The sequence below is a fragment of the Syngnathus floridae genome, chromosome 19, assembly GCF_059516105.1.
Source record: "Syngnathus floridae isolate MCC-2025c chromosome 19, RoL_Sflo_1.0, whole genome shotgun sequence".
NCBI classification, from domain to species: Eukaryota; Metazoa; Chordata; class Actinopteri; order Syngnathiformes; family Syngnathidae; genus Syngnathus; species Syngnathus floridae.
In genome coordinates, this window is record NC_142431.1 from 3,034,739 (window position 1) to 3,062,337 (window position 27,599).

At 42.8% G+C, this 27,599-nt stretch overlaps 5 protein-coding genes across 15 annotated transcripts; 2 read left to right on the forward strand and 3 right to left on the reverse strand.

Moving 5' to 3' along the window:
* Positions 1-4,340: 4,340 nt before the first annotated feature.
* rab15 (RAB15, member RAS oncogene family) lies at positions 4,341-12,497 on the reverse strand. 2 transcript variants are annotated; one of them, XM_088361295.1, is made up of 13 exons: positions 11,792-12,497; positions 11,389-11,695; positions 11,046-11,295; positions 10,885-10,956; positions 10,677-10,805; positions 9,054-9,193; positions 8,229-8,557; positions 6,374-6,434; positions 5,758-5,818; positions 5,435-5,512; positions 5,212-5,301; positions 5,066-5,131; positions 4,341-4,978 (listed from the first exon to the last, which is right to left on the reverse strand). In XM_088361295.1, exons 7-13 carry the CDS (start codon positions 8,350-8,352, stop codon positions 4,817-4,819), a joined length of 642 nt encoding a protein of 213 aa, XP_088217421.1. In that variant the 5' UTR covers positions 8,353-8,557; positions 9,054-9,193; positions 10,677-10,805; positions 10,885-10,956; positions 11,046-11,295; positions 11,389-11,695; positions 11,792-12,497; the 3' UTR covers positions 4,341-4,816. The 2 variants fall into 2 exon arrangements, with proteins under 2 accessions (XP_088217421.1, XP_088217422.1); XM_088361296.1 differs by lacking the exons at positions 11,389-11,695; positions 11,792-12,497 and having other exon boundaries at positions 11,046-11,309.
* Positions 8,973-12,594, forward strand: fntb (farnesyltransferase, CAAX box, subunit beta). The gene is made up of 12 exons (XM_088361293.1): positions 8,973-9,176; positions 9,327-9,391; positions 10,317-10,389; positions 10,537-10,628; positions 10,701-10,847; positions 10,909-10,992; positions 11,054-11,140; positions 11,205-11,334; positions 11,404-11,536; positions 11,591-11,702; positions 11,776-11,890; positions 12,355-12,594. The coding sequence occupies exons 1-12, from the start codon at positions 9,078-9,080 to the stop codon at positions 12,466-12,468; spliced, it is 1,251 nt and encodes a 416-aa protein (XP_088217419.1). The 5' UTR covers positions 8,973-9,077; the 3' UTR covers positions 12,469-12,594.
* A 51-nt stretch (positions 12,595-12,645) lies between these two features.
* max (myc associated factor X) lies at positions 12,646-18,295 on the reverse strand. Of its 9 annotated transcripts, none has more exons than XM_088361303.1 (5): positions 18,111-18,295; positions 17,795-17,821; positions 15,279-15,386; positions 14,228-14,351; positions 12,646-14,163 (listed from the first exon to the last, which is right to left on the reverse strand). In XM_088361303.1, the coding sequence occupies exons 1-5, from the start codon at positions 18,144-18,146 to the stop codon at positions 13,976-13,978; spliced, it is 483 nt and encodes a 160-aa protein (XP_088217429.1). In that variant the 5' UTR covers positions 18,147-18,295; the 3' UTR covers positions 12,646-13,975. The 9 variants fall into 9 exon arrangements, with proteins under 9 accessions (XP_088217429.1, XP_088217428.1, XP_088217424.1 ...); XM_088361302.1 differs by having other exon boundaries at positions 14,228-14,366; XM_088361298.1 differs by having other exon boundaries at positions 15,246-15,386.
* slc10a1 (solute carrier family 10 member 1) lies at positions 18,128-23,634 on the forward strand. The gene is made up of 10 exons (XM_088361307.1): positions 18,128-18,285; positions 19,636-19,782; positions 19,863-20,938; positions 21,564-21,772; positions 21,828-21,914; positions 22,001-22,113; positions 22,453-22,657; positions 22,726-22,904; positions 23,111-23,310; positions 23,473-23,634. The coding sequence occupies exons 4-10, from the start codon at positions 21,605-21,607 to the stop codon at positions 23,532-23,534; spliced, it is 1,014 nt and encodes a 337-aa protein (XP_088217433.1). The 5' UTR covers positions 18,128-18,285; positions 19,636-19,782; positions 19,863-20,938; positions 21,564-21,604; the 3' UTR covers positions 23,535-23,634.
* srsf5b (serine and arginine rich splicing factor 5b) lies at positions 19,400-27,400 on the reverse strand. 2 transcript variants are annotated; one of them, XR_015854278.1, is made up of 14 exons: positions 27,294-27,400; positions 26,908-27,049; positions 26,585-26,655; positions 26,279-26,398; positions 26,135-26,207; positions 24,893-24,966; positions 24,706-24,813; positions 23,891-24,568; positions 23,628-23,697; positions 23,016-23,291; positions 22,737-22,930; positions 21,983-22,659; positions 21,084-21,136; positions 19,400-19,531 (listed from the first exon to the last, which is right to left on the reverse strand). XR_015854278.1 is itself a non-coding variant. In XM_088361294.1 (8 exons), exons 2-8 carry the CDS (start codon positions 27,031-27,033, stop codon positions 24,097-24,099), a joined length of 1,044 nt encoding a protein of 347 aa, XP_088217420.1. In that variant the 5' UTR covers positions 27,034-27,049; positions 27,294-27,400; the 3' UTR covers positions 23,759-24,096. The 2 variants fall into 2 exon arrangements, 1 of the variants encoding a protein (XP_088217420.1); XM_088361294.1 differs by lacking the exons at positions 19,400-19,531; positions 21,084-21,136; positions 21,983-22,659; ... (1 more) ...; positions 23,016-23,291; positions 23,628-23,697 and having other exon boundaries at positions 23,759-24,568.
* Positions 27,401-27,599: the final 199 nt, after the last annotated feature.

Here is a 27,599-nt window from a genome sequence, read left to right on the forward strand (position 1 = left end):
CTCCGGCTATGTGTGAAATATCGCGAGAACAGGCGGAGCGTTTTTAGGGTGTGCCCAATAATCTCGCGATATCGGATAAGCGAGATTTGTACGATGGAGACAGGAAGCAATGTTGCCGTGGCAACATAACTTAAAACAAATTGAGCATCTGGGACAAATTTTAATTCAATAAACTTTTATAAGTTGTCAATGAGGTTGATACTGCGGTCTAAATTATATGTTTAAAAAGAAGAAAAGCAAAAGAAAAGCCGATATAAAACACAGTAACAGCTCTAATAAATTATTATCTCATCTTTATTTTGGCATCAGGAGAAATGTTTATTAAGATGTCACCGACTCGGGGCGACCACCTCTAGATTACCCAGAGAGTGGAATTCCTGTATGTGTTCCCCCCGAAAAAAGTGGGGGGAACCGAAAGAATAGAGCCCATTCACGGCGCTCCACTCAAGCGGCACTCCAACACTAATGGAGATTGACGTAAAGAAAGGCGACAAGTTGTTTTCACATGCGCTGCTTCTTTTCACCGCTTGCAGACAGTGTGTGTGTGTGTGTGTGTGTTCTGGAAAGAGACAAAATTGGATGCACTTTTTTTTTTTTTTTGGAGTGGGGAGACAAGTGTGTCTCATTAGGAGTGTGTGTAATTGCAATCTTGTTGCATTGTTATCACTTAGTCGTCATTGCCAGACAGTGGGAAAGAACAATAAATGTAATTATGCTCGTTTTTTTTTTTTTTTTTTACAAAATGATTCAGGTTTATAATAAAGTCCCCCCCAAAAAAGCTGAATATTCATACAAAGCATCAATCACGACTCATTTTGAATGACGTCTGACACATTTGCTCAATTGCTTCCAATTTTACAATTTTGTTTAGCTGACTTTGGGGGAATGGCTGGTATTCGAACCCATAGCCATTGAAATTTAATTAAATGCAATCCGTTGAAATTAAAGCAATTGAAACAAACATCTCAAATGAAAAACAGCGGGTAGATTACATTATATATTATGTATATTGAATTCCATCCACGTGCCTTTGGGCAATTACAATATAAAAGCAAAACAGCTTCTCTGTTTTTTTTTTTTCATGCTAGCTGCAGGGATTCAAATCACATAATGCATTTAGTCAGAAAACAGATGTCTTATCGTAACTCCATGTTTTCCTTGCCACTGCTGCTAACCACTATTCAGTATTCAACCAACATTTTCGGAGAAAGAAAGGTCATACAAAATGTCAGCGTTTGAAACTGTCACTGTGCATGGTGTCACACCAACACCAAAAATCAGCTGCTGTTCCAGTTCACTACAGAAAATGAATGGCTGGGTAAAATAAGAGAGTAGCGAGTGAGGGACCGGTATTGTCCATTTAAAAGCCGGGGTTATGCATTAGTTATGAATCCCGTTAAGACTTTTACTTACTCAGAGTGCATCTCTTGAGGTGCAAGTGCCAGATGAGGGTGTCAAAACATTTTAGGGGCTGTCAAACTCTTTCCAAGCTCAGCCACTCTTTGCAGAAACGCATGTTGAGGAAGAGGTGGAGGCATATCGAGAATTCAAAGTATTTTGCCGCACACACACAGTCGAGAGAATGTGACTCACTCTGGTGTGAAAGCACAGCGCAGTTGTGGGAGGATGACATCACAACCCCCTGCAGAGAGAAAGGAGTTGGACCCAGTTCAAGATTCCATATAGACCCCCCCCCTCCCCTTACACTCACACGTCTTAAGATATGTAAGCACGCTCTTCCTCCTCCTCCATTTCACCCATCACACGTTTTTCTCACCAGAAGTAGCACATATTGTCCCGAGGAGACACTCCAGGTGTTATGTTGTGGATTTCCAAACTCACATGAGGTGCGGAAAAGGAAAAGGGGGGGCTTAGACAGTGGTTGGCCAGGATACGGACACGCTCTGACAGGATTTAGGAGGGGGGGGGGCTGAGGTTGGAAAATAGGACGGGAGCGTGCAACAGATGTTGAGAGGCGTCATGTGTTGTTTTTTTATTGGTCCGATGATGTGCATTGAGCAGGTTCGCCCCCCAACCCCCCACGCGCCCGGCCGCACCTGCAATGACAGCTCAAACACAGGGAGAGTCAGTCACTGTCATGGACCCCCGCCCCAACGACAGCATCACAGTACATTCTGCATTCAAGTGAAAGAACACTCTCACGCTCAGTCAGTAATGCGATTGAGGAGAAGGCGGCGAGATTAGCGCTTGATCTCAAAGACAAGTTGCTGATGCAGTGATTCACAACCAATAGCAGATTGGGAATCTTTTTTTTTCAGGAGAGAGGAACTTCTTTTTTTGGTCCAAACTGAGAAGCAAGAGCTTTTTCTTTTGGAGTGCAAATCTTTAATTTCACAGCTCTTGTGATTGATTATAAAAGCACACTCGTCAGCAAAGCGTTGTCTGATACAAGCGACGTGTGACAAAATATGGTTCGAAGAAAAGGGATTCTAAAGCGGGGTACATATCCTGAACGAGGACAAGCAATGTAGAAGATGGATTTTTAAAACGTGAGAGAGGTAATGTGGAATAAATCGGCAATTGCACCAACCAGTGTCTGATATAAAAATGCTCCGATACTACAGCACCCGAGACTTGACTCACCTGACACATGCAATACTATTCTCTCCCCCTTGGTGTGCATTTCAGATATCAAACAACACAATCCAAAGCGAATCAGACAAAAGTCCATTAGCTTGATGCTAACACTGAATATGAAACAGGCTAGTGCCGATATCACACTGCTGGATTTTCCTTGCAGTGTTCGACTTTAACGTCGCTGGAAGGCAAGGGTGTGCTTCCTCCTACTCAGTTCCGTTTCAGACAAGTACAGGTGGCATGAAAAGATGGACAAAAGGGATTCAGTGGTTGTTCACGCTTTACTTCCACCCACACCCCTCTGTCTCAAAATGTGTCTATTTTCTCCCATGATGGCATCAAGCTGCAGCTCTCTTCGGATGGAGGGCTGGATGAGAGTCTGGATCGGTCGGCAGGGTGCATCAACACTTTATTAAAACTGTGAGTCGGGTATTTGAGGATTAGTAGCATGCGCCAGCCTGTCGTCGCCGTCGTCATCTCCCGGGAAATACAGTGGACACTAATTAGATCTTTGCATGAAAATGAGATTCCCGTGTTTGCTAGTTTGACGGCGTATTTTATTTATGCATCAGGAAAACATCTTCATCCAGCTTGGATTTTGATGACAAAATAACCTGACGCATTTTGGCTTGTAATTAAAACAAATATTATTGGCAGAAATAAAAGACCCATGAAACGAATCATGTACCATCTGATAATTATTTTTCTGAATTGATTCATTTAATCTGAAGGCCACATTTGATTCAACCATGACTGAACTCTTGGAATTCCTAAAATCTTCACGCTAACATGTTGTCATCTTATGTACTAAAGCTGTCAAATCAATGGAAATGGATTAGGGAGGTGCCGTATTTCCTTCCTTACGTGACAGTTTTGTATTTAATAGTGTACTAAATGTACTCGGTTACTCTGCACCCGGCTATGTGGACACGCGTGGGTGAAATGTGTCGCCGTGCATGTTCACAATATGTGTGTGCGTGTCACTCGGTCTTGGTACTGCTCGATAGCGAGCTGTCATATCAGTGCTACATGCATATTCATTAAGATGCATGCTAATGTCACCTCAGGGCCTTTAACGAGTTAACAACATGAACAACTCGGATGAGGTGATGGATAAAAGCTTTGCAGCTTTTTTTTTTCTCCCTCGGAGAACAGAGTCAATAGCTGTTTCATTGAATGAGATGAAATAGCTTGTTTAGGAAGAATTAGGACATTGCTGTAAATGCAGTATAATACAGGACATTACTGTATGTTGCAGCTGCCATCTAGTGGTCATATCAGGAAGCGACATAAATAAATATAATAATTGCAAAATCTAAATATGATAGTATGATAATTATTGAGAGTGAGAAAAGGTCTAAATACTTTCAAGAGCTACAACAGGGAGAAAAATAATTATATTAAAATATATTATATCTATTATTATATATATTATAAATATTAAAATAATAATAATAAATATAATAGCTATTTTTAAATAGCAAATTTATATCTTTGTCAAGCAAAGTGGCATGTTAATGTATCTCAAAGTCTCTCCATAAATATGAAAACACACAATTTTAAATCTGTGAGCATTTACTCATAAACATGTGACAACTTAATAATATGCTGCATTCAGCTTGTACAATGTCATATATTTTCACAAATACAGGAAATTTGAAGAAGGAAGATTTTTTTTTTAAACATTACATCTGCATTATGATTCCGGAGTTTACGATCCAGAACCCTAACCCCCCCCCCCCCACACACACACACACACACACACAAACAGTCATTTCAAGTCCACAAGTAGCATTTAAGAATACGAAAAAGGATGCGCACAAAGTGGATGTTCATTCTGTCTCCGAGAGGCATCTCTGGTTGAATCATAATTGAATTTACAGCCAGCTGAATTTTTTTTAACTTCACTGAAGTTGCAATCAAATCAAATTTCCGTGCAAAAACTTTTCACCTGTCTCCAGAATAGGTGGGAATTTTTTTTCCAGAGCTTTTGAAAAACATCATTGTGGGCCTCTACCTTATCGTATACATTCAATTCATAAATTCTGCATTTTGGAAAAGTTTGCTGCCAATTTAAAAGGAAGATTTCACTCGCTCCCTAGCTGATGTACTAAAGAGGACAAAGAGCGCACTGAGACACTGACCTGAAATTGGAGGAGGTCCAAAAAATGCTCAAACGGCTTTCCACGATACAATTTCCAACCGGATTCTGTCACAATTAACACCAGCAGCCTTTCCCCTGGTCGGCGGACCCCCCGTCACACAATCCCTCCTCTTCCTCCAGAGCAGCCAGGTTCAGCTCGTCGTTCTGAGACATCCGCAGAAGGTCCAGGTCCTTCTTGTTGGCCGCCAGCACTTGCTCGGATAGCCGTGTAAAAGTCTTGATGGAGCAAAAGAGAGAGAGAGAAAAGATCAATAATGGTGATTCTTTCGATGGATAATTTTTTATCGTTGAAAACGTTCTCACCTCTGTTATGTTATGATTGGTGAAGGCACTTGTCTCGAAAAAATCCATTCCATAAGCTCGGGCCAGCTGGAGGATGCACATGCATGTAGGGTTGTTATTTCTTCTCACGTACGATGGACATTAGATGGGCAATGGGCAACACGAACCTTGACCCCTTGCTCTGTGGGCACCTGCCTCTTGGTCACCTCATCCGACTTGTTCCCGACCAGGATCTTCTGGACCTTTTCTGGAGCGTACTAGCAATTATAGGAATGAGAAATGGAGCAAAGGCAAACAAATAGTGACAGTTGAGCCAGAAATGAAGTTGAAGCCACACACAACCTACAACGTCATTAAAAAAATGATGCAATAAAATCAAACGCCACTCACCTCGTCCACATCACTGGCCCACTTCATGATGTGCTGAAAGGAGCGCTCGCTTGTGATGTCGTAGACCAGGAAAATTCCCTGAGGGCAGATCAGAGATTGCAAGATTTTAATTACCAAGACACCAGAGAAATTGCGTATCACTGATCGTGGGAGGCATTAAAAAGAACACCATCTTCCAATTTCATTATCAGTTCTCCAAGTGAATAGAAAATTTAATTCGATGTTCTGTGCAGCCTGCGGGCGCAATTCCATAGTGACAGTACTTGTTAGCAAGATTAACATCAACGTGCTTTTCCTATCTGCAACAAACACAGACTTACTACCTGAGCTCGCCTGTAGTACTGCTTGGTGATGGTCTGGTACCGTTCCTGGCCTGCAGTGTCCCTGGGGAACCAAAATTTTATTTCACAAAACCTTGACAGTATGATAACTATGGCGACAATAAAGTGGTAAACTTGCAACTGGGGTGGCCGTGGCCCCCATTAGCAACCACATAAGTCCACCCCTGCTCCTGCACTACATAGAGAAACTAGAATATTGTACTACCGTATTTTCCGCACTATAAGGCGCACCTAAAAACCTCCAATTTTCTCAAAAGCCGTTTTATAATCTGGTGCGCCTTATATATGGACCAATATGGATTCGTGGATGAGGACTAATTTATTAAAGTAAGTTTTACGTGTTTATTTTGTGTGTTGTGTGATATTAACGTTTGAGCAACGTTGAGTTTCACTATTTCGAGTGTTACTAAATTGTGATTGCATTCACGTTTGAGCAACGTTATTTATTCTATGCGCCTTATAATCCAGTGCGCCTTATATATGAACAAAGTTTTAAAATGGGCCACTCATTGAAGGTGCGCCTTATAATCCAGTGCGCCTTATAGTGCGGAAAATACGGTAATAGAAACTCAATATCACCCACGTTGTGAACGCTTACCAAATCTGGATTCGCACTTTGATACCATCTATTAGCAGTGTCTTCATTTTGAAGTCAATGCCTGCAGAAGACAATAGGCGAGGTGTGAATAAACAAATTTGCATCTTGAGAAAGTTGTAGCCATTCAAGGCTACATTTTGCATACAACTTTAGCATTGAACGCCTTCCATGTTATTTTTTCGCCTCCGCTGAGTATCAAGTAAAACCGCACCACTTCTACATTGTATTCCCTGAGAAGTCAATTAACAGCTTATCTCGGTTAAACTGACTCACACCAAGTGGTCAAGCATCCTGGAGGAGAGCCTACTGACTTTAATCGAAAAAGGAGAAGCTAAGTGTGGAGTGCGATGATGCTCCAATTGAGTGATGCAGCAAGAGTTCACTGACATTGCGGCATCGTTAGCACTGGTCTCGTTAGAGTCCCCAAGAGCCGCATAGCAACCCGGGCTTATTCTTGAGTTTACGACTCTAAAATTTTACATTCATTAAAAATGCATGTAATTAAGAGCAATCTTTCGTGCTCCCAGTGAATCTTAAGATTGAATTTCCGCAGCTTAGACGCTGCTTTGGAACAATAGGGGAAGGGAACAATACGGCAGACTGCACTTAATGGAAGATGGCAGAGCTTGGCAATCAGCGGAGTGAAGGCCTCGCGTAAACCGAGGGGAACAAATCCCAAAGTGACTTGACGAATGAACCGAACGTGTTGCGGCATTAGATGAGGTGGTGACATTCCTCACTGAGTTGGTGGACAAGGTTGTGGACTGGCTCGTGGAAGGAACAATATTTTTAAATTGTTTCTATTTAGAATTTTTTTTTTGCTCCCGCCTAAACTAATCAAGCTTTTGTTTTGATAAATAAAGCACAAAAGTGGACAAGCAGATTGAAAGACTTACTGGAATCCTTCTGTCACTGTGAAGGCTGAGAAATTATTTATTGATCCCGAGGAGAGAAGGACATTGACAGAAGCCACTCAAGATCCCGCTACACCTTTCCTTGGACTTTTGTGAGGTCAGTTAAAGCTTGGCGACGGTCTAATATAATATTACAGGCTCCCACTAAACTCGGGGACGGACTATTCTGGGCGGCAGTCATTTATTATTGATGTGGGAAGATCTAGAGTTCATTCATTTTTGGATATAGAGTAGGTAGAGAGAATACAAAACAACACAAAACTATTTTTATATTCACGGCAACACACAGCGAGACTTTTATTATGCAGACATTGTTCCATTTTAAGGTAATATTGTATATAATGTATTCTCAAGTTTTCTCTGTGGGACTTTAACATTGCTCAATGTCTGCCTCATTATTCACGAAATAGAATCCAAGGTCCTTTCGCACCTCTCCATTTGAAAATATAGGCCAAAAGCAATAGAGACATTACAGACCCCCCCGTCCCCCTTATCCCAAATCCCTGGCCCCAGTCAGAACTGTGGTGACCCTAAAAAGGATAATGAATGAATGGTTTATTTCAGCATTGAAAAAAATGATTCCCATAGTGAGATTATTTTCTTTCTAAATTAATTATAAATAATAATACTGGATTTTTAATTGCAGCAATTAAGTTTGAATCTAAAGAGAAAGAGCATCACCTCGGAAAGTTGAGCGATGGGAGAAATCTTCCAGATAACAATTTTGTCTGTGTTATATCGTAGAAATGTTGCGGGTTCGAATCATGGCTGGATTAGTCGCCAGCCAATCACAGGAAAAATTGTAAAACACAATTTAACGCAACAGTAATGGAAACATTCATGTGATCACCCCTCTGTATTACATATAAAATGTATTTTGGAATAAAAACCTGCCAGTTTGTTCTGGTTGAGAACAATATTCCAAATATAGTGGATCTTACCTATGGTTGAAATGTGAGACGGGTGAAATTCATTGTCGGTGAATCTGCACAGCAAACATGTTTTTCCAACCCCGGAGTCTCCGAGAAGCAGGAGTCGGAAGAGCACATCGTACTGCTTAGCCATGATGTTGAATTAAAAAGAAAAGGGAGGAAAGGAAGTGAATAAAAGATGCCAGTCGGCTAAGTCAGCGACAAATGGCTCCCTTTCCACTCACGAGCCATGTTTGCTTCAACGGGCAATGTCAGAACGTGTTTCTTGTTGTGGACTGCGAGACAAAACAAGGATGCTCGAGGCAGCCTCCTCTGCCTCCAGTGGGTGCGGTGAATCACTATCAAGCAAAAAGAATGACATCGTTAGTTACTTCCGGTTATTGCTTTTGACAATTTGGGTTAAATCCGGATAAATCCGTTCAAATAAATTTAAACTATATCGCGTGTCGGGTTAAAAAATAAATCAACCGTATTAGGATGATAAATTGCTTGCTTTCGTAATACTGTTCTGCTATCTTCTGTACTTTTATTTTGAAATGCCAACCCATCTTTATCCGGTTCTTTCATATCAATGAAATGCGATTGATTTAAAAATATTTCATAAAACTGTGTCTTAGACGCCTGTGCAAACCTACAACTAAAATATAATTACAACTACTTACTTGAATTACATTAATCAACGCGTGCAATGGAGTTATAAAGCACTTTTAAGTATCAACGCCGAAATATTTTGTACCTTTGGTAACCCCGTATTGGCTAAGCAACGTCATTTCCAACCCCAACAGGAAGTGAGCGCACCAGCGTGAAAGTGTGTGGAAACCAGTCAAAACAAACCTTTCCGATTTCTTCTTGATCATCATGGACGGTGTACAGGCTCCTTTGCGGTGTTTTCGGGAGTGTCACTCCGCTGAAATGCTTGCCGATGACGGGTTGGGAACTGTTACCTCACGGGAGCAGGTAAGAGGCGATTAGCCCTGCAGGATGATACAGAATGCTAAATCTGCCTAAGATGACGGGCGTCATTAGTGTTTGCATGCGCTAATTATTAAGAGTAATGTATCGTGGTTTTAAATGATTGATTTTTTGTTTCTTCCTTGTTTCCAATAGAAAAGGGTCGAGCGGAGCATTGAAGAAGTCATCAACGTTTACAAGCAAATCCACAGCATACCACAGTTAGTTTCATTACTTCCCTAATAAAATGCATAATTCCAAACGGAATTAATTTAAATAATTTCTAAAACTTGCAGGAACGATGCTTTTGTGATATTTTTGAAAATGACACAGCCTCACTTATTCGTTGAGCAGGAGCAGGCAATGTTTGGTACAATACCGCCACCTGCTGGTCAACTCGAGTCATTGTATTGGGAAATAATTGCACGCAAATTATGCTATATCTAAATTATGATAGATGAATTGTCAAAATAAATTGAATTCTCTGTGTGCCGTCATATTTGAAAAACAATATTCAACTGCATGGTGGTCATTTTGGTAGGTTTGCAACATATTGTCCCATTTAAAATTTTATATTATTACTTTATTAAAAGGTAAGTTTTGAAACACTAGGCAGCAAAAATAATGAATAAGGAACATAAGTTAAAAAAAAAATCCATATCTCAGACCTGTAGCTTCTTTTTCTGTTTCCATGACAACCGACGAGTTTCCCTCATTGGAGGATGTGACACATCCAAGAAGAGAATATTTATGTATAAAAACATTGTTGCAAAATATTAAGACAATATTGAGCCATTTTGTCAAATATTGGTGTGAAATAGCACTAATAGAGTTGATTAGCATGCCTATTTACGCTCATGGAGTAATGACTCTGCTTTTACCGGTTGCATTTGCTGCGATTATGACACATTAGCAAGCGCGCTGTCGCTATCCATGATCACTTGGTGCGTCGATCATCCCACGTGTTCTCGTGCTATTAGCGGTCGCCTCTCAACAGGGCTGAATCATAATTTCCATGACAACTGCATCATTTAACTTTTTTAGATCGGCTGTGTTAAATATGATGCGGTACCTTTTATTCAGTTTTGATTTTTTTATGCTGATCTTAAAATGAAGCACACTTTAATTTTAATTGTTTCTCCACAGGCCAACTTTGCTGCGGGAGCAACACTACCAGTATCTCAAGAAAGGCTTACGGCATTTATCAGATTCTTATGAGGTAACGACGTCGAAGTCGTGCAGTTGTCACTGACTCATTTTTTACCGCGGGTCGTTATCTCGATTCAAAAGTTCAGTTGTAAAGGTCATTTAAGGTGAATACTAAAAGTTCTCATCTATCGTTATTTATTATTTTGTAACTGTGTAGTGCCTGGACGCAAGCAGACCTTGGCTTTGCTTCTGGATTCTTCACAGTCTGGAGTTACTCGAGGAACCTGTTCCTGCCGCCGTGGCTTCGGAGTGAGTAGAAGGGAATTCATTTGTGAAAAAAAAGATTTCTCTACTTACTGTTGCTGTTTGCTTCCGATACAGTGTGTGTCAGTTCCTGGCTCGATGTCAGAGCACCACGGGGGGGTTCGGTGGCGGACCCTCACAACATGCCCATCTGGCGCCCACCTACGCCGCCGTCAACGCACTCTGCATCATCGGCACGGAGGAAGCTTACAACGTTATCGATAGGTAGACGCTTGTTATCCTTTTGATGGGATCCTTTTACCGTAATATTTCTGCTCGATTCCAGGGAGAAGTTGTTAGATTTCCTATGGTCAGTGAAGCAGCCAGATGGTTCCTTTGTGATGCATGTGGGAGGAGAGGTGGACGTCAGGTGAGACTTCAACCTCGGGCACAATATATATTTGATTTGTAATGATTGTGTACCTTCACAGGAGTGCGTATTGTGCGGCCTCCGTGGCATCGCTGACCAACATCATCACACCTAAACTGTTCGAAGACACCACCAACTGGATCATCAGGTAAGTAGGTCGCCATTTTTGATTCGTCTTCATCCCTGACCACTCAATTATGGGTTTTGCACAGTTGTCAGAACTGGGAGGGCGGCCTCAGCGGGGTGCCGGGTCTGGAGGCTCACGGCGGGTACACATTCTGCGGCACGGCTGCACTGGTCATACTGGGAAAAGAGCACATGCTGGATCTTAAAGCTTTATTGGTGAGAAACAGAAACCTTAGCAGTCTGAGCAAAACCCTTTTAAAATACTTTTACCTCCTCTCATGTCAGAGGTGGGTTGTCAGCCGACAGATGCGTTTCGAAGGAGGCTTCCAGGGCCGTTGCAACAAACTGGTGGATGGCTGCTACTCCTATTGGCAGGCTGGGCTACTTCCACTCCTACATAGAGCCTTCTTCAAAGAAGGTAACCGGCTTCCGTTCATTGCAATATCGAGTTTGACTCACTGGTTTTGCGCAGGCGAGTCGGAGCTGAGTCGACATCGGTGGATGTTCGAACAGCAAGCCTTGCAGGAGTACATCCTCCTCTGCTGCCAGAATCCAACCGGGGGGCTACTAGATAAGCCTGGCAAGTCAGTATGACACAAAGCAAACACAAGATAATACTAAAATGGTTTGACGCCTTGTTTTTTTTATCCCGTTCAGATCTCGAGACTTTTACCATACGTGCTATTGCCTGAGCGGCCTTTCCATAGCGCAGCACTTTGGGAACACCGACAGCCATCATGAGAGCATCCTCGGCAAGGAGCAGAACAGATTGGTAAGTTCTGGAGTCATCTACTAACCCTTTCGAGTTGTCGCACTTTGGTAGAATGAGTCTTTATTTTGAGCAAAAATGGCCTGTGCCTGCTTTTTTTTAATGTTCTTGCAAAAGGAGAATGAGAGGCTTTGATAGATGTGAGGCGTTGGCTGGAGTTGAGAAGTGAAGTCATTGAAATTGTGGGGGGACATAGTGTACATGTGGTTTCAATTAAAAAAAAAAAGTGAAGGGCACCAGCTGCCGTGTCACTTTGACATTTTCCGTTTTGGGTTTCGTCATCGGCACCTTCGGCTGGCGACGGCCACCAAGTCCATTACACATGCCTGCTTGTGTTGTAAATTTCTTTGTGGTGGCGGTGTTACAACAGGTTACCTGTTACTGCAATTTCCGAAAGCACCATGAGTGACGGGGTTTCATCCACAGCGTTGTGGTAAAAACACATCCACTTTTGTTCTTCCTTGTAGGCTCCAACTCATCCGGTTTACAACATCTGTCCAGAGAAGGTGGCTCAGGCTTTGCAGCACTTTCACCGCCTGCCCGTCCCGAAGGAAAACTCCTCGTCTGACCATCGGTCCTAGTTTATAGTCCCTTGGTGGTGAGGAAAGAAGACTGGAAGCAGCAAAAAAAAAAAAGATTTTGATGCCTTTTGTTATCATGATCAAACTGTTTCAGTATGGCTGACGTTAATAAATCTTTGCAAATTCTCCGCGATTTACTTAACATCTCGCCACAACTGAATAATCCAAAGAAGAACGTTAAAGGATAAAATAGTTTATTTTATAGTCTCATATTAAAGGTAGGCCTCAACTTTTGCAAGACAATTGTAGGCAGTATGTACAACATACTTGTAATTTCCATGGAATGGAATCAGACAAAGACCCGGTACGCTAATCATATCCTCCTGAATGGAAAAGAAAATGGAAATGATGTGCAGACACATTCTTCCTAGACACTCAAAAAAAAAAAGTTTTTTAACTTGGGGAAGGTTCAGCGACTTCGTAGAGCACAACACATTAACGTGGGAGGGGGGGGGCTTCATTGGCTTCCATGTACTTCAAACGACAGGAGCTAATTTGGAACATTCCGGTTTTAGGTGACATCGTGTGATCTGTGAGATGACTACAAAATGCATAACGTACATTTGATCTTGAAAACATCCAATTATTGTCTTTTTTTTTGTCTATCAAACAAGCTGCCTAATGTGTTCAGCCACCTAAAGTCATTCACTACTTCAAGCTAAAGGACAAAATACAATACAAGTTTAGGAATATTCAAAATCTTTCAAAACATCAATTTCAACAATAGGAACTTGTTTTTTTCTTTCTTTCTCATAAACAAATGTGTTGCAGCAGAAAACATCTGCAATCCAAGTGGGCCTGAGGTGGGTGTCACTAAACATTTCTCCTTGGAGGGTCGTCACATTCTTATGTGGGAAAAAAAAATGCACAATATGTGTTTGTGGTACTTGAAAAAAGATCAACTTGTTTGGAACAATTCTTTAGGGTAAACAAAATACAGAGGACCCCCCCTACAAATTTGCACATCGGAGAGTTGACATTTTCAATTTGAACGCCTGATGCTAAGATTTAAGGTGGACTATTAATGTCGGAATTATAACTAGGTAGTGTCAACTAGTCGGGCTAGGTCCCTAACGATACCATTTGCAGCTAATAGCCAGGTCCGCTGCACAAGTCACCTACCAGTGCTTCGGAGTATACCTGCTATGCGCACAAACGCAGGGCGGGGGAACATGAAAAAGTTCTGAAGTAACCAAGCTGCCTCATTTTGGGGTTTTGGATTGTTGCGAGAAGAAAATATTAAGGGAGGGGGTCGAGAGTTGTTGAAAGGCTCCCATTCTGCTGGCCTCCCCCCTCCTTGTTCGAGGAGGTGATTGTGGTGGTGAGGAGTTTGGAAAGGGGTCATGAGTCTCCAGTGCCAGCCCACCCAGTTGGAGGGGGGTGCAAGAACAGTGGGTGTCAGGTGGAAAGGTCAAAGAGCGCCGTTTAAAGGCTTCCTCTGGCTCGCTTTTCCCGCGAGGCGGTTACTCCGGTCCTTTCACCTGCTTTTTTTTTTTTGGAGCGCGTTCTAGCTGGCCTCGACGCGCAGCTTCTTGCGGTTTGGAGGCTCCTCGGGTTCCGACTCGGAGCTGGAGTCGGAGCCGCCGTCGAACGCGGACACGGCGCTGCCTTTTGGGTTGGTGTAGAGGCTGCTGTCGGACGACGAGTAGTTGGCCTGGAGCTGCGCCGAGCCCTTCACTTTCTCCAGGGCGCGCACTGGACGACAGAGAAGGTCCCGATCAGTTATCAACTTGATGGAGACGCAAAGATGGAGCATTACCTTGCTGCTCCAGCAGCGCGTTTTGCCTCTTCAGGTCGTCGATGTCCTGCTGGTGCGTGTGATTTTTTCGCCTCATGTACTGGATGTACTCTGTGGCTTTGTCTAGGATTTGAGCTCGAGACGCCTGTTTGGTAGACTGCTGTTAGTGACACAGGCAAAAGAGAAGTGATGTTGTGTGCAGAGAAATTCACATTTCACCAATTTACACAAAACATACATGATTGCCGTAAAGGGAAAGTCAAGTCAAAACTTTTACAATATGCTTTCGGTGTTGCCATCCTGATTGAGATTGCGTTTATGGAATGTGACTTGGTTTTATGGATCTCAGCGGGCGGCCATTTTGGCTTTGTACTGCCACTTGCTGTGTGTGGCTTTGTGCCAAAAGGGCTCAGGTGACGACCACTCACCTATTTTCTGAATTTGGTCATGTGACATTGGCAACATTTTTGACTTGACTTCCGCTTCAATGAGCACACAAGTATACACAATGCAGTTATTACAATTAGAACCCGTTTTACTTTTAGCTGGATTTAGACTGCGGGCATTCATTCTAAAATGATTTTTCCCTTTTTTACAGTTACAGAACAACTAAACAAGCTTCCTGCACAATAATGACTAAAACAATAACAGCCAGAATAAGCGGCCCGGGTGAAAATACATCTTATCAAATCATCGGCCCGAGCTTCGGCAAGCTAATATTCGCCACACGGCTCCCACTCCGCCTCCCAGCATCGAGCCATCCACCCACCCAAGCTGCTTTCTAGGGGAGGGCTAGTAACGTTCTCCACGTCGCCAATGTCAAAACAGGAAGAGCGTAGCGACATTTCCTCGTAATAACTTCCTGACGCCGGTCCAAGCGCTTCGACATGCAGCTTCTACCATCTGCTCTCCGCACACACACACACACACGCATACATTTAGCTCTCAATGTACACTACTCTAGTCATTACCTCGTCTCATAATTCAAGTGACATTGAACAAACATAATGAAAGGGGAAAAAAATAAAATGTCTCTTACACTGTTGGGTTGCTCACCAGTACTGTTACCAACCTTTTCTCCCTGCAAGGCAGGCACAGAGTCCCGGAGGCTGTGAAAGCTGTCTTTGATGTGGTCCCTACGCTTGCGCTCCAACGCATTGTGGTGTGCCCGTTTGTCTGCCTGCAATGAGAGTCACAAGGCCTTCAGCCCCCGGCAGCGTGGGTCGGAGCACGGACAGCAGGACGGGAAAACCCGCCTGCTGCCGAGTGCTGTTCTTTTTTTTTAATACAACTAACATAGAAAAGTACTGACAGATTGGGACAATGGGCAGAGGCTGACTTATTAATGAGAAAAAGCTCAATATTCTCCAATAATTGATTTAATTTGAAAATCCTTATCTACCGTATTTTCCAGACTATAAGGCGCACCAGACTATAAGGCGCACCATTAATGCATCATTTCAGATTTTTAATCCAAATAAAATCATTCTCCATTTTATCTTTTTTTTATTTCAACTTCAGACACGACAAATTTACTTTTTGATTCATGATTCATAGGCTTCAGCGGGCCACTTATGATTGATTTCATGACACATTGCTTCGGGCCAGTTCAAATTTAGGAATTTGGTCCATATGTAAGGCGTACCGGACTATAAAGCGCACTGTCGGCTTTTGAGAAAATTTGAGGTTTTTCGGTGCGCCTTATAGTCTGGAAAATACGGTACTCTCAAAGCAAGTCACTTAAATTGGGAAAGACTCCAGTTTGTTGTTTTTCTACCATTGTACCATTCACTCACATTCACACCTAAGGGCAGTCGGCAATTACTCCAAACATGGAGTCCACGTAACGAATCCAAGTTCCTCAAGACACCTCGTGCAAGTATATAGCCTGAAGATAAAACGATGGGTCTCGTCCAACTAAAGTGTAATAAACCTCAATGTGTGTGCATGTCACATGTGGCGGATTTGGGACTGTCAGCGTTTTCCTTGAGTGTGAAATGATAATTCCTTCTCAAAATGAAACTAAACTGAACACGTGGGCTCTTGATAGCATGTGATTACAATCCCGGCAGCCATTTTCCTGCTCGCCCGATAAGTAGATGGAAGACAAGCTCGAACCTGTGTAAGACTACATCCCACATCAATGGAGCAACATGCCTGCTTTAAAGATTTGAGCAGGTCCATATGCACGATAGCATTCTTCACGAATGGGTGCACCTCTCAACTTTAGAAAGATCAAGATTTAGAGAATCAAGGGGAAGTGGGAAAATATGCATCGCATTAAATGACGATGTGAGTGCTGAGTTGCAGCACAGCAACATATGACAAACAGGTGTCCAATTACAGCGCCACCATTATAAGTCTGTCATAAAACAGGTACCTTTTTTCCCTCCATCCTGTGGCACCACACGCTAGGTGAGCTGCTCCCTCCATTCTACTCATACCTGATTGTGGCATGTATTGCAAGTGCACCGAGTGGGCGAGAGGAAGAATGGGTAAGTGCAGCTTCTTGGCGAGAAAAATAAAGCCTGGCGTAAAACCGACCCAAAAAAAACCCCAATATGAACATGTCCTCATTTGGGTCATTGGTGAGCTGCTGCCCATCCCAGCTGACTTTGGTCAAAAGCTGGGTACACCCTGGATTGGTCGCCAGCCAATTCCAGGGTACATATAGACAAACAAACATTCACACTCACACCAATTTAGAGTATAGGTGTCAATCAATGCCCGGATTTGGTCAACCTTAATGTGGCCCGCTAAATTGTACAATACAAAGCAATGCATCAACCTCTGCAAAGCGTATCAAATACATTAATATGGTTAAATTAGGGACATAAGTCATCATGCATTCGAATTGAACTGGTGGTGCCGTCGTGCAGGGTGTGTGTGTGCATGTGTTGTTTTCTCCCCTCACCACTATGTTGTGCAGTTAGCTATAACGTCATTCATTTGAGCCTGCCAGCCCCACAGAGGGATGTCGAGAAGACTGACTGGCTCTAATCACAAGCTGCAACACAGGAAAACATCCCGCTGCAGCCCTTCCTGACACGAAGGCTTTCCCCTTCTCTATGCATGCATCTTTTCGAGCGTCGTTCTACGCCATGGATGCAGCAGTAGATGTCAAACAAGATCTCTCTGTTGAGATGACCTCAATGTGCAAAAGCGGAATCCCCTTGTCGTGCTAAGAAGCACCAGGATTTGCACTCGGCGTATTTATTGGTGAAAATAATAACCGATGGATAATGACAAAAGGCTGTGCAGCTCTCGGGTAAAGCTTTTGGGCTAAATATAGCCGTCGTGTTACCGTGTACACGCAGGATAGGGAATACCCTGCCTGCAATGCATAACATAGTCCCAGCCATGCATGTATTGCCCTCCATAAACAAGAAATATGTCTTATCTCGCTCGATCATATGACCCGTTGCTTTCGCATTCGATTTTGAAGTCCACCTACGCCTGAATACTAAATATCGAATGTTCGTGAAAATAAAAATGGCAAAAAACAACAAAAAAAGGAACATAACCTCAATAATGTGCAGTATAATAATTATAATAAATGGACAAAATCCCCCCCACAGCATTACGCACCACATTGTGATATCTCGGTGAGTCTTCCTGCAAAAAAAACAGAACAAAAAGTACAATTGTAGCCATAATTGTTCAGAAACGTAATCGTTTCACCGAAGCTGCTTGAATTTAATCAACAATCTAGTCATTTAAATGCTTCTGATCACAGAAAACTAGCACTTCTTTTATTTTTTTAAAATACTTATCAGTGAAGCACCGCGACCCAGCTTATCGGGTAGCTAATGCTAACAGATGAGCTACTTCGGCTAGAAGGGGAAAAAACGACATAAAAAGCGAAATACAATCACTAAAAAGCGTAGAAATGCGTCATACTCACGTCACTATCGACTTCGATATCATCGTTATCACTCATTCTTCGATCAAATGGTCAAGTTTAAAGGAACGCGTGGCTCAAAAACAACATGGATCGGTTTGGCAGCCCAGCGGCGCTCCTACAGACGGGCTGCTAGTAGTTGCTACTCACTCACACGTTCTGTTTGGACAGAATCGAGGTAGACCATCTCCACGTGACTAAACTCCACACACCAAGCTACCGTCCTTCATTGCGCATGCGCCAAATCCAAGGGGTTTCTGGGAATTGTATTTTTTCCTAGATAAGAAGTCGGAAGATATTGCAATAACTAGTGAAAAAATGTAAAACTGAACTCACGGTAATCTAAAAATAGTTGTTGGACTCAAATGTTACATGCTCGCTTAAATATACAAATTGTTTATATGCCAAAAGTTACGTGAGTCTGTTTGTTGAACTACATTTCCCGTCAGGCATTTAGCGCAGATGCCTACGTCATAACGCCCACTTTAGCCTATAGCTTTGTGGTAAATGTAGTTTTTTAGTTGTAGTTTTTTGTTACGGGGAAAAACAGGGCTAGAGCAGACACGTGGAAAGGCACAACCCTCGAAAAATCCAAAACACTGAAACTGTAAGGCGACCTCGTATGACATGAGTGCCTATATTTCCACATCTTTGTACTCATATAACACACACATCTGGTTTTTTTTCAAATTTATTCTTCTAAAATGCATTCTATCTTCTCTGCATCTTTTTATGCAGGCTGCAAGGGTTCAATTCCCACCAAATATCAGTTTGTCCTTTCCACATGTGCACTGTGATAAATTGGCTGACCTCAACTGAAAACAGATAGATAAAATAATAATAATAATAATGAGGTACTTCTATATTTGTGAGGGATAATAAACAGGGTTTCGGTTGCCGGCCAAACTATGACTAATCTGCTCAGGTTTTACCTTTTTTTTTTTTTTTGGTCAAAATTGTACTATAGATAAGGAGCTTACATTATGGATTAGTTTCAGCTCAGTAAATGTGTAAATAAATAATGAAATGGCCCTCAGCAGGTCACGAGGCCACAGCAGCTGTGGGCGACACCCTGCCCTCCATCAATGAAGAAAAGCTTCCACTCATCCTGTCATTTCTTTGTGTTAACCTCTCATATTGTATTTAACATAGTTATGTCCCGTAGCAGCAGAGGCAAACAAGGTCACTCCTATTTACTCTAAAGAGTCACAACACAATGGGGCCATGCTTTTGCTTCGTGGTCGTCAGCAATCACATTTACATGCCCTTCTCATGGTGAATATGATCACGAGCCTCACCACACCCTCGTCGCTAATCTCTCCCCCCTTGGCCTTTGCGGGTTTCTGGAGACGATTCAAATCCCACAAGGTCACGACCTGCAGGTTGGCTGGTCAAGAGTGTGCATTGATTAGTCGTGTCTGGAGCTGCAGAGAGAAAAAACAAAACAAAAAACATGTGATGCAGGGAACTGTAATTATAGCACTCAAGAGGCTGATCAGTTCACCACCCCTCCCCCATGTCTTTACAGGGATTGTGGCCTGTTTATCCACTATGCCCTCCTTTGGCCCCCTACCATGCACTAACTGGAAAACACAGAGAGGACCTATGCCTTGACCATGATGTGTGACGGATGAAAGGATGGATGGTTCAGTAACTAGCTAGCTATACTATACATGTATATTGCATTCATCTATGTACACTATCTCCCCCCGGAAACGCATTTCAGCATCAAAAGTGCTTCATTTTGCTCTGCAGGAGATTTTACAGGCAGAGCATGAAAGTCATCAGCAACCTTGGCACTAATATTGGACTAACAGTCTGTCGAGCGTGGCCATCGCATGCAGCGTTTGTTCTTGGCACTGGTTACTGTGGTGTGCTGCTAGCCAATGACTCATAGACAGCATCATGGTCATCGTACTCAATTAAAGCTGTAAAAAAAAATCTCATTTGTATTTGTTTCCATGCTAATTGCATGCTGTCATTATATAAGAATCGTGTTTAATGTAAATGCATGACCAATACGTTAGATCTTTTGGACTATGGCTGAAAAGTAGCGTTTTTGTTTGGAAATAACAGGGTGGGTCAGTCACCGCCTACATACCAAGAAAACTACTGTACTCACGCTTACTGCCTAAACGTTTTTTAATTCCACTTTCTTTTCCAACACGACTGTTAAAAATAGTACAAATCATTCATGATTTATAACTGAAATATTTGTTTTAATTATATTGCAGAAGCGTAAATGCGGATCAAGAGAATTCTTCTGTTTTGCGTGGCAGGAGTTCAAGCTAGTGGGAGGTCAGACTGACACCCAAATTATATATTTTTTCCTCTCAATGATTTGAAACAAGTTCCAGGTTTCTCAATAAAAGCTCACTGACATTCTCTGGTGAAAATACACCAAGAATAAATAACTTACAGCGCAGTAATAATATAATATAATATATAATATAAATATATATATAATAACTGCTCTCTCTATTGTACATGACCATTAATTAAAAAAAAAGCTAAAAAAAGAGAAAACAGCACCACCAAGTGGATAATTGTTGTATCTGCACATTTATAGTGGAATATTTATTTGAATTAAGTTACACAAACCCATTTATGTGAGACAGATCTGCTAAATAATAGTGCCAAAATTAGTTTTTGTTACCCCAGCTATGCTGAGCTCTGTTGTAGGCCTCGCCTTGTGCAAGAAACATACACTAGATGGCACCTGTGCACGACCATAAAGTGCACCAGTGAGAGTGAGAAGCATAAAAGTCAGTGTCGATGGAAGAAGATTAGTCCTGGGGAGCGGAGGAGAAGAGGTGCACATGCTTTGAGAGGTAAACAACACAAGTGTGTGAGAATCTGTCTGTCTGTGGTTGTTTCAGAAGGTCCACATGGGTGACCTCTTGGAGAAGGTGTGTAATTGTCACCTTCACAATAATTCACACAACAGCATGTGATGGAGAGAAACTCTTTTCTTACCGTCAAAAGTGTTTCTTCTCTTTTTAAAGGAGATAGACAGTGCAGATGTTTGCCTGCAGGGAAGACGTGATTGTCAGTGATGATCTTTTTTTCTCTGTTATTAAGTGCAAAGATCCATTAATAAATTGTTTGGCTTTAATAAAAGAAGAAACACTGACAATTATTCAATATGTTGATTACTTAAAATGTCTATTTGAATTTATATGCACTTTATTTAGAAGAAAATCATCATTCTACTTAGCAAAATATTTTCAAAGTAATGAACTGTGCACAATGAATATTAGGATAAAGGTCCGCCGCGTGTGTACTATGAACTGATGGCCACTGATTACTACTCTCAAGCAAAGCACGGCTTATCAATAAAACGGTGACCTTTCTGCCTGTTGCAGAAAAGCATTTCTTAACTTTAAAAAAGTACTCTGTGAGATTGTTGTAAGATTTTAGATAATAATGTCTGTTTCTTTGTATTGTCTGTCTTAGTTCATTGCACACAAATCACATCGTGGGCTGGTTCCGATCCGATGCAAACTACCATGGACGCCTTCAACATGACATCCACAAATAGCACTGTCCTTTTTAAGCCCTTTTTGTCGCCCCTGGTGGACAAAACAATTAACGTGCTCATGGTGATTGTCTTATTCATCACCATGATCTCACTGGGATGCACCATGGAGGTGTCCAAGATCAAGGTGAGCTCTTTCACTTGACTCTGACAATTGACTATTAATCACATTCTCATCCCAGGGTCACATCGTGAAACCTAAAGGGGTGGTAATTGCAGTTCTGGCTCAGTATTGCGTCATGCCACTTACAGCATTTTGCTTAGCCAAGGTTGGTTTGATCCTCACATAATACCTGAATGCTAATGAGATAATAATTAACTCAAAGGGGATGTTTACCATTATTGCTGCTTCCAGGGTTTCCAGCTAGCTAACATGGCGGCTGTGGTGGTCTTGATTTGTGGGTGCTGCCCAGGAGGAACCCTCTCCAACATCTTGGCGTTGGCTATAAATGGAGATATGAACCTAAGGTATACAGCACACACATTATTTTATTTCGCTAAACAGTTCAACAACCTTAATGATGCACAATCACCATCATTAGAGTTGACTGACCCCCATGGTCATAAAACGCTGATACTGTAATATTTATGACAACGTGAAAAGCAAAGCCTTGTCGGGCATTCACCCCAGTGGGGTCCTCCTTTATCAAGAAGGTGTGTCCTGTGTTCTTCAGTGCATTCCTGCTGTTGTTGTTGTGGATCTTATCTTGTCCACAACTGTGAAGGTGATAAATTAAAGAGGAGATGTTATATGTGCTCCCACAAGTTTTTTTTTGAAGGTTTGAAGTTACATGTTCCTCTCCACAGCATTGTGATGACGTCCTGTTCCACCTTGCTGGCTCTGGGCATGATGCCGCTCCTACTCTACCTTTACTGTCAGGGCTTTGGCGACCTCCAGAACGCCGTTCCCTACGTTGACATCACCGTGTCGCTGGCCATGATCCTCGTGCCCTGCGGCATTGGTATCTTCATCAACCACTATAGGCCGCAATATTCCAAGATCATCACCAAGGTCTGTTGGATCACAAAGACATAAATATGTACGACTCAATCAACAGCAAAAATTATATCTACTCTCAGGTAGGTCTGACCATCATGTCCATCTCCTCCGTGGCGATTGCCGTCATGGCCACCGTAGCGATCCGCAGCGCCATCCTAGTGGTGATGTCTCCTCCCCTTTTGGCCACTGGCGCCGTCATGCCATTCATCGGGTTCACCTTCGGTTACGTCATTTCGTCCATCTTCAGACTCAGCCAAGCGTGAGTGAGATAAAAAAAGCTTGTTCCTGAATTGGGGCATTAGGTGGAGGAAATTATGAATTGTTCCAATTTAATAACTTGAACAGGGGTGTGTAGACTTTTTATATTCACCTCAGTTACAAATATATATTCGCCACCATCTTCTGCTGAGCACCACCCTTAAGTGCTCATGACTTATGAATGTATTCTCCCGAACGACTGCCTAGGGAGAGGAGGACTGTCGCCATGGAAACAGGCTGCCAGAATATTCAGCTATGCTCAACCATTCTGAAACTGGCCTTTCCACCGGAAGTGATCGGCCCGCTCTTCCTCTTCCCGATGGTGTACATATCCTTCCAGTTGTTGGAGGCCATTGCTCTCATCATCATCTACAGATGCCACCAGAGGCTCAAGAAAAAAGGCAAAGGTAAGGAACAGCCATTTGGGTTTTTTTCCCTTATTGGAATTTAGAGACATTTGCTTTGGCTTCATACAGTACAATGGAGGCTATTAAATAAAATGCAACTTAATAGGGCAGAATTTAGAAGAATATTTCATAATTGGGTTTGTGCACTTGTTTGACCAACAGATGAATACCAACCTGCCATGACTGATGCTGGACTGAAAGTATTTTCAGAAGGGACGGTATGACGGCCGGGCCAGACTTCCCTTATGTTGTACTTGAAACATGTTCGGACTTCCATGTTGACTGCTTTGCAATAAATTTTCACCATGACTACTTACAGTTGTCGTTCAGTGACGATGTTGGAAGTGTGAAAGGTTGTCTGCATCTAAGCTCCGCCTCCCAGCGACACTGAACAGGATAATGGTACACTGTAATGGCTGGATATTCACAATGACAAAGGGAGAGTGTGTAACACTGTTAAAACTGCTTTAATAAGTACGGCATTTCCCCACATACATTTTCCCTATTTTTATTGAAAACAAGACCCTCATATACAAAAGGCATCATGAATTCAAGCATCCAAAAACCAATAGTGACTCACCAGAGAGGGCAGGAGAACAGGGTGACTCATGAGGAAGAACATAAATTGCAAGAGACCTTGTTTACTTATCAAAAACAACTAACAATCACTTTGAAAAAAAGAAAAAAAAAAAGGCATACCTTTCTACCCAAGCTTGATATTTTCTTAAACAGTGTTGAGCTTTAACAAACCTTGAACGGAGTCTCCCAAGACAATAAGGGGGTGAGTTAAGGCTGGCTTTCGGTGGAAGGGGAAAGAGAGTGTGAACGAGAGCCATGGCCTTTATCATGAGGAGGAGAAGAAGGAGGAAGAGGGTTAGCAGAGAGGGAATGTTTGTTTGGATCAATTGACTTGGAGTTAGTGGGGGATGCATTGCTGGTTGGGGAGCCGCTACGGGAGCGACTGCTGCGTTTGGCCGGGCTGCCGGAGCGCCTGGGGCTGCCGGAGCGCCTGGGACTGCCTGAGCGCCCGGGACTGCCGGAGCGCCTGGGACTGCCAGAGCGCCCGGGGCTGCCGGAACGCCTGGGACTGCCGGAACGCCTGGGACTGCCGGAACGCCTGGGACTGCCGGAACGCCTGGGACTACCAGACCGCCTGGGACTACCAGACCGCCTGGGACTGCCTGATGAAGAGCGACCACGGGACCGGGATCGTGAGTGGGAGCGAGATGAACTCCTGGAGCGGGAACGGCTTTTGGACCTTTAGAAGGCGACGACAGTGAAGAATAACTTTCGTAAGAAGGTAGTCGTTTAAGACTGACACGCACGTACCGATAATCGAGATAGCAGGCAGGTACATTAGAGAACAATGAATGTAAATTCTCAAGGAAAGGTCACCTCTTCTGGGCTGCCTCAATGAGCTTTATTTTTCTCCCATTGAACTCCTTTCCAGACAGCTTCTCAAGAGCATTTTTCAGGTCGCTGTAAGAGGCAAACTCAACCACCCTGGAAAGATAAAGACCGACGTTTTCCGGGTCAGTTCACAGTCATACACTTTAAACGCGAGAAAATGACGACAACGCACCCTTCGTTGAGTTTCGGTCGATGTGCGTCTGCAAATGTGACCTCTCCTGCTTGCCTCATGAAATCTTTCAGGTCCTACACAAGCAAACGGCGGTTAATGCTGGAAGAGACTCAGGACGGTCGGTCAATCGAATTGTCAAAAGAAGAGATAGTTAGATTATAACTACCGAGGCTACACGAGGGGGCCAGGAACCTCAAACCTCTCAATCGGCCGTGTCTTCAACACGACCGTGTTTAGGACCCAAACACAACCATGTAAAATTTAGGATCAGCCAATTCGCTGCGGTTTTGAGATTCTTGGGCCGCGCTCGGATTAAAACTACAAAGAGATGAACACCATCTGCATGAATTAAAATGCAGTGGCGCCACTTGGGGCAGAATTTGGCGCAACGAGCCCCGTTTATTTTCAGGGCTCGACACCGGGACCCGCCCCTGCCTCGGCACCCCGCGTCAGCAAAGAGAGTGAACAGGGTGGAAGAGAGGAAACTACTACCTGAGAGCGAACCCCTTTGGGGTAACAGCAGATTATATCCACAGGCACCGGGGAGGCATTTGCACGCGCTCGCTCTCTCTCTCGCGATGTGTGGGACCACCAGAGTGGGGAGGGGAGGTGGGGATATCGATCGATTGATCGACCGACTGAAGCCCCCTCAATTTAACGAACCATCGATCAACTCGGCCATCGACTCGCGCTCTCTCCTCTGCTTTCTCTCTGTCAACTCTCTGTTTTCTCTCCCACTGCCTGGCGCCCCCTGCCTTGGACAGTGGGCGTTGAAAGTGAGTGAAGGGGCCACCAGCGCTTCCCCTCGAGTGAGGAGCGAGCAGGCTTCAACTAGTAGGAGTAGGACAGACTGGCTGACAGCACAGGCTCAACCCAGACAGAAGGACCCAGAAGGGGTTAACTCCACCATAAGCGAGTTCTTCCACATGACACAACAGTCAGGCTGGCAAATAAAGGGGTGAAGAATTGGTTAAAATTGGAACAAAGGAACAGATTACTTGTAGTTTTGTTTTTTTTGCTGTGTCTTAATTTTTATTATATAAGAAAAATAGAATATCATAAAAATGTGATGCAATTAGCATAATTTAGGCAAAACTACAATATTTTGACTAGAAATTCTACATTTACAGGAATTATTAAAGAGGCCTTAAGATGTTCTCACAGCATTTTTTGGTGTATAAGATACTCGCTTCGAATGAATTAAAAAAAAGAAAAAAAAGAAAAAAAAGTGGCAATACTGACCTGCCAGCTGACACGGGAGGACAAGTTCTCCACAATCAGACGATTCTCAGTACGCATCGGAGGCGGGTTGCGACTGAAACAATGAGACATCATGAAAATGGCCATACAACGTTCCTAAATTAATGAAGTAAGAATATGTGATACCTCCGATTGTTCTGTTCGCCTCGATCATAACGATCTGGGAAGCGGCCTCCTCCACCGCCACCACCTCCTCTACCTCCTCTGCCGGGGTGTTGACGTCCACGAGCAATCTCGATGGTCACTCTGATATCAAGGCAATACAAAAATTGAGCTTTACAGAATATTGAATGTGTCAAACTCCAGGCTCAAGGGTCCCATCCTGCCTGGGGTTAAAATGTTGGGTTAAACAATGGGCCATGAGCCAAGATTTCCAAACCTTGTATTAAATTGAACAAAGCATCCATTATCGATAACGAAGAAACTACTCACCTTTCATTACACAGTTCTTTGCCATCAAGATCATACACGGCATCTTCAGCATCTCTGGGATCCTCAAATTCCTGCATTAAATAAAGTACAGAATAAGAAATGTTCTATACAGGTCTGGCCTGATATAATAATTACGTTTTATTTCCTTTTGTACCTTCGTACATTTTAGAAAAAAAAAAGAACGTTTATTGAAGTAGTTGCAGGTGTACTTCTACTTGCCCACGGTTATTTGTTTTATTCAAATAATTGACGTATCTACTAATAAGCATTTAAACGTAGTTTTAAAATAAAGCATCCTTTAATAAATCTTATATCTTACTCACCACAAAGCCAAAACCTCTTTTGAGATCGATGTCTCGGATGCGTCCGTACCCTTTGAAGAATCTCTCCACATCTTTCTCCCTCGCTGAGGGGTTTAGTCGGCCGATGAATATGCGAGATCCACTCATCTTGAAAGCTGCGGCTCTAAATTTGAACAAACAAACATAATTCGCAAAGATATAATAGTAATACAAGTTAATGTTCTGGCGCTGTTTTCAGTTCTCGTCATTCCGCACGCAAGCTAGCGCGGCCTAGCTAGCATTGAAAAACAAAACCAAGAATACAGAGATAGCGAGTCATGTATGTGATGGACTGTGCGTGTCGTTTTAACCATTAACTACGAATCCTCGAGTTTAATAATAATAATAGTATTATTAATAATAAATACCTTGAGCGTTAGAGGGGGATGTTCAGATCGTCAAGAGAGCAGTCAAAGTGAAGACGAAACAAAATGGAACCCGTGCATGCGCCTTTCTTTTCCGCCCACGTGACACTGAATGCGGATGCCGGAAAAGGCCGGAAAAAGCCGAAGTCCGGAGATCGGCAATGGTTTATTTTTTTTTAATCGTTGTTATTTCACATACGTACCACCAGGGGTCCTTCCCATACAATCCATGATTAAGACAGGAAACTGCATTGTACAAGTATTTTAGCACAATAATTTGACCCATTGATAATTTCAATTTATTATTTT